The sequence below is a fragment of the Malus sylvestris genome, chromosome 17, assembly GCF_916048215.2.
Source record: "Malus sylvestris chromosome 17, drMalSylv7.2, whole genome shotgun sequence".
Classification (NCBI taxonomy): domain Eukaryota; kingdom Viridiplantae; phylum Streptophyta; class Magnoliopsida; order Rosales; family Rosaceae; genus Malus; species Malus sylvestris.
In genome coordinates this window covers 8,855,284-8,861,416 of record NC_062276.1, presented here as the reverse complement: position 1 = coordinate 8,861,416, position 6,133 = coordinate 8,855,284, and the positions used below count along the sequence as shown (strand labels likewise).

Sequence of the window (6,133 nt, the reverse complement as noted above, 5' to 3'; positions counted from 1 at the left end):
CTTTTATCTTATGTTGGTAGACAGTGTCGTAGAAATATTATTGTTTCTCTATAAGAAATCTTAAGTACAAGTGTTTGAACACGTCATTCGTATAACATCTCTTCACAAAAACTTAAATCTCTTATATTTTAGTCTCATTTGAGTTTACGATGATTAACCCTAGCACGAGAACTGCCCTAATCAGAAAGTCGTACCGAAAGTTTCTCCTTATTCTCTATATATGGTACAAAAAAGAGAGTCAAGCCGTTGCAAAAATCACGCTAGTGTTGTGTGGGACTATAAAGTCGCTCTCATGTGAAAGTCACATGCACAAAGACACCTATCAAAGCCTAAACACACAATTTAGTAGACACAAAGTTAGTTTTCAAACTGACAAAGTGAGCTAGCTCACTTTTCCCATCCTTCCCTTCACTCCTTTGGAGAAAGAAAAAAAAAAACTTCAGAGAAGGGAAGAAATTTAAAGACTTAACAATGGAGGAGAAGAAGACACAACGGCAGCATCATCATCTTCTTCTTCTTCTACTCACCTTCAACATTTTCACCACCGCCAGAGCTTTCAATTACAGTGATGCCCTCACAAAGAGTCTCCTCTACTTCGAATCGCAACGCTCCGGCCGCCTCCCGTACAACCAGAGAGTCACCTGGCGTGACCATTCCGGCCTCACCGATGGCCTAGAGCAAGGGGTACGTTAATGTCCTAAAAATGGTATATTTTAGTAAGTTTGTACCAATAAAAATTTAAAGTATGAATTTATCGGATATATTTTTTGTGTAGGTGGACTTGGTAGGAGGATATTACGATGCCGGCGACCACGTCAAGTTCGGACTGCCGATGGCATTTACAGTGACGATGCTGTCGTGGAGTGTTATAGAATACCGGCAGCAAATTGCGGCCGCCGGAGAATTGGAACATGCAATGGAGGCGATCAAATGGGGGACTGATTATTTCATCAAAGCTCACACTAGTCCCAATGTGTTATGGGCAGAGGTACATATAATTTTCATACGTTTAATGACTGTAATTAGCAGTTTCACACATTGTTATTAAATCAATTATTTAATTAGCACCAAACTGTTTGAGCACATTTAATATTCAGTTCATTATTCCTAGGTGGGTGATGGGGACACTGATCATTACTGCTGGCAACGGCCGGAGGACATGACCACATCAAGGCAAGCTTACAAGATAGATGAGAAAAATCCCGGGTCGGATCTTGCCGGAGAGACCGCTGCTGCAATGGCGGCCGCGGCCTTAGTGTTCAAGAAAAGTAACCCACATTACTCTCACCTCCTCCTACACCATGGCCAGCAGGTACAAATTTAACTTAATGTTGACAAAACTTACACATAATCAAATGTCATTATGATAATATTTTAAATTATTAACACATTGCTACACGAAAAAGTTAAACATGAAACTGTATGCAATTGACTAAAGTAGGTTTGTTTTTTATTCGATATATGCGTAGTTGTTTGAGTTTGGGGACAAGTATAGGGAGAAGTACGATGGGAGCTTGGGAGTGGTGAAGAGCTACTATGCGTCGGTGAGTGGGTTTAAGGACGAGTTGTTGTGGGCAGCTTTGTGGCTATACAAAGCCACCGACAATGAGGAGTATTTGAAGTATGTAATTAACAAGGCTCATAGCTTTGGTGGCATTGGTTGGGCAATTACAGAGTTCAGTTGGGACGTTAAGTACGCTGGCCTTCAACTCCTTGCGTCAAAGGTAACTTCTCAACTTCTCACCTTATATCTCAAAAACAGAACAATCTATCATATTTGCTGATCACGTTTCTTATTTAGAAAATAAAAAAAACGTCTAAATACATTTGACATGTTAATCTGGTTTTTCATGAGTGTTGGTGTGGAGTTCGCTACCAGAGGCGAGTCTCACACGTTTTTCTTGATCGTAATTACCTCAGTTTTACTTTATTGCTGGTTTTTTTCTTTGAACTTTTCTTTTTGATTGTGGTCTAGTTCCATAGGTGCCACAAATTCTACTCTCTTCAAATCTTTTTGGGAATTAGCTTTTCTAGCATTCAAATTGAAATGATAAAACAAACTTTTACATCATGCTTTTACTTTATTAAGTTCGTCATTAGATGGAGTGAGCCCAAATTAAGGCACATAACTAGGGTTTTTAATTAAGCACCAAAAATAAAAGGGAAATTCATCTTCTGCAAACAAAACCATGTGCAAAATGATGCTTTGCATGGCAGTACTAAGGAAAGTTCTGCCACTTGTCATAGCCTGAGTGGTTGATAGAACGTACAAAGGTCATCCCCGCGATGCATGAGTAGTGTTTTGCACTCTAGTAAAAGATGGGAAGATGAAGTCGAGATCTTCTACAGATTTTTGTGTTTTGAGTGGAAGAATTTGAAGATTTGGATAGTTAAAAAGTGAGAGCGATTTAAATTCTAAATATGTGTGAGGTGGCCGATGAAATTAACTAATAAGAATTGCAAAGTTTAAAATAAATGGTCCACACCGGTCTATCAGCTTGGAACACAAAAATTGAGAGCAAATCACAATTCGGGGAGGTGATATTGTGCAGTTAGATCGGTAGATGTCATCGTGGAGTGGAGTAAAGATCGCTGATCTAATCAGTTTTGTATTGAATCTTAAAGTGGAGCCTGATGTTTGCATGGGGATGGCCCACTTCTAAAACTGAGTGGATGTAGCTCGTTCATTTATGTCTCTTCCTAGTTTGAAGAAGCACAACCTCCCTAAACTTTGTTTATCTAGAGACCCACCCACATGTGTTGAAAGGGAGACTAGGTGCCATAGGTGTCCTCATATGATGCACGAGAAAATTAATCTATCGAATGTATGTGGAGATAATCCTATAAGAGAAGAGATAAGTATATAGTTGTATACAACTAGTGACATAATATTATGAGTAAATGTAGCTAATGGAAGATTTTCACAACTGTAAAATTGCCCTCACATGCAAGAGTATTAATTTAATAATAGAAAGTGATTAAGTGGTTAAAACCTTTACATATGCAATTGCGGTGTTATGTTCAAGTTAGATTTTCATACTTACATGGTAATAGAAATGTGTCAAGTGTTTAATAACATTTATTTCTGCATCTACAATTCTGTGTCCATTTGACTCGAGTTTTGATATTGTCGCATTTACCATCCTTAAATTTCAAAATTTAAGAAAGTTAAAATACTCCATATATAAAAGAGTACAACGGAGTTTGTTTACAAGAAAAAAAAAGTAGTTGTGTTTAAAAGTATTCACTTTCTCATTTGCAGTTTTGTTTTTTAATAAGATTTTCCTTAATTCTAAAGTGCTTAAAAATAAAAACAGATTATGCGGTTACAAGCTTCGCCCACGTATCCATGATTCTGTGTTCGAGTTCATCACATTTACAACCCTTTGAGCGCTTTTTAGTAGAGTACATTGTCTCATATGCTCTCTTTTTTCTTCTTCTTCCGCAGTTGCTTTTAGAAGAAAAACACATGAAACACTCTCACATACTAGAGTTGTATAAATCAAAAGCAGACTACTACATGTGCTCATGCCTAAACAAAAATACTGCCACCAAAAACGTGGAACGCACACCGGCAGGCCTACTGTACGTAAGGCAATGGAACAACATGCAGTACGTTTCAACAGCTTCGTTCCTCCTAACAGTCTACTCAGACTTCCTCGAAACCTCGAACCAAAAGCTCAGCTGCCATGGTGGAACGGCAGGCCATGAAGAAGTCCTCAGCTTTGCTAAATCGCAGATAGATTATATTTTGGGCTCCAACCCTTTGAACATGAGCTACTTGGTGGGATATGGACCAAAATACCCTCGGAGGGTGCACCACAGAGGAGCGTCCGTGGAATCATATCGGGAGAACAAAGGGTTCATTGGGTGCACACAAGGGTATGATAATTGGTACGGCAGGGAGGAGCCAAACCCTAATGTTTTGGTCGGGGCTTTGGTTGGAGGGCCTGATTGCAAAGATAATTTTGTGGACAGGAGGGATAATTACATGCAGACTGAGGCCTGCACTTACAATACAGCACCATTAGTGGGGGTTTTTGCAAAGTTTTCAGAATTGGAGGTCCAAAAGAATGTGGATCAGGGGCAAACTTTGGATTTGGTTGCTTCTTATTAGGTATATGATATTGTGGTGGGAAAGAGTGCTGGGGTTATAACTTGTAATCCCTTTTTTTTGGCTTTGCCATGGTGGCTGAACGAAAGGTGTTCTAGCTAGCCCATTTTGTGCCTTCATTGTTGTAATATCTAAGTGTTTATATAAGTATAAAGGAAAAAGTTTAGTCACGCCCACCAAACTCGTGATCTTCTTCTGATTGCGCTCCTCGACTTCTGTTTGGTTTTGATGTAAGATATTTCTGAAATCATAAGAACAACAACAAGACATTAGGTCACGAATGCAATAATAAAATTGACATGAAAAGGAAATAAACTTATCTATAGAAGAGGAAGACATGATGCTAGGGTTCTAGGAAGGGTCTTCTCCACTTAAGCAGTCATAAGTGAATAGGGTTAAGCACAAAACAAGGATAATTATTGTGAATGCAGGGACCTCCTAATATACTGATAATTATCCATGTAATTCGGCCTATCAACTGATTGCATGGGATATTCCATATCAATCAGGGTATCATAATAGTCCTAAATGGTAACGAATTCTTTGTCAAGTAATTAAGGTTTTCATGATTAATTGCACTAAATAAGGACTCCTAAACTGTCACGCCCCGACCCGCGAATAAAGACTATCCACAAGTTAGGGTGTGAGCCATATCTTAGCTATAGAAATAAATTTTACAACTAAGATATGGTGGAAAATAAAATAAAATTATAACAATTACACCATTCATCAACAAAATCTTACATAAAAATTTATTGAATACACAGCAGAATAACTATAGTGCACAAATTAATTCACAACAAAAACTACTAACAAAATAATAATTAAATTGTAACAAATATTAGTATACAAAATTAATTCATAACAAAAGTACCAACTAAAATAATAATTGAAATGAGTAGCTCTTGAAAATACATAAAATATATGCAATGAGATGCATGAATGTACTCACTCCCTTCTAATCCCGTCAACACATACCTAAGGTACCCAAGCCTGCACGTCCCATACCATGCTTATACCACTTGGCTCCGAGTATGTTAGAATATGAGTTAACTCCCGTTCATCCCTTAACCCAATTTTTATAATTAAACTCTCAGTTTCCACTTTATTAAACATGCACTTCCACCGACGCCCATATGTATACTCAAGCCCTGCACCCTACGCCTGACATATACACGGTTCATTATTTTATATTCAAGGCAAAATTTAGCCCTTTAATATCCTCACAACTTAAACACTTTACACAAGTGAGCACTTGACACAACACAACTCTTTTTCTTGCTTTGCAAAGCATATGTATATATCATGTTCACATAGATATCAATACTCACACTTTATCTAACAAACCTGCAACTTCAACATAAATCAAATTGATTAGTAACAAGGGTAATATAATCATAATATTAACAAAATAATAATCTATAATTCATCATATAAAATGTTGCTCATGGACCACTCCATATATATTTGTTCATCATCTCGTCCATCTTGGTTGGGCAACCTGTTTTTATTAGAAAAGAATAGACATCCATGTTAGAGAAAATAATTGTTAGAGTGAAATATATGTCTCAAAGGCCACAATGCATGAAATTATGTCTCTAGCTTTTCCCTTTCCAAACATCATCTTTTATTTTTATGTTAGCCCACCACTTCTACTTCTTCTGTAATATAGCTGAAACTATCAGCTGTTTGAACTGGGATATAAGTCAGCACATAGATTTGATTGTCGGGTTTTTGGATCTGTTATAGAGGAGATGATAAGGAACAACTTTTGTGAAGGAAGTGTTTCGATTCGAGTTACGAAAAATGGGGTTTTGGTGCTTAGAACATGGTTGTCCAGTTTTCTGCGGGATTAGAGACAGGAGTTGGTATTTCAGACATATTGGACGATCACACCGTTGGATGTTTCTGAAATTTTGATATATCATGGTAGAGAGACAGACGAACAACTCTCATAAAGGAAGTATTATAATAAAATATATGGATGATGGTGTTTTGATCTGTTAAATAGGCTGGACG

General features: G+C 37.5%; 1 protein-coding gene across 1 annotated transcript; it reads left to right on the top strand.

Moving 5' to 3' along the window:
- The first annotated feature begins 265 nt into the window (after window positions 1-265).
- On the top strand, window positions 266-4,284 carry LOC126612347 (endoglucanase 11-like). Its single transcript, XM_050280737.1, has 5 exons — window positions 266-684; window positions 776-988; window positions 1,112-1,312; window positions 1,470-1,724; window positions 3,449-4,284. Exons 1-5 carry the CDS (start codon window positions 472-474, stop codon window positions 4,115-4,117), a joined length of 1,551 nt encoding a protein of 516 aa, XP_050136694.1. The 5' UTR covers window positions 266-471; the 3' UTR covers window positions 4,118-4,284.
- Window positions 4,285-6,133: the final 1,849 nt, after the last annotated feature.

Bases quoted from the DNA above. Each gene is read 5' to 3' on its own strand.
- LOC126612347 (XM_050280737.1), top strand. From the start codon at position 472: ATGGAGGAGAAGAAGACACAACGGCAGCATCATCATCTTCTTCTTCTT. The intron at 685-775 runs GTACGTTAATGT...TTTTTTGTGTAG, and splicing joins CCGATGGCCTAGAGCAAGGG to GTGGACTTGGTAGGAGGATA. The intron at 1,725-3,448 runs GTAACTTCTCAA...CTTCTTCCGCAG, and splicing joins TTCAACTCCTTGCGTCAAAG to TTGCTTTTAGAAGAAAAACA.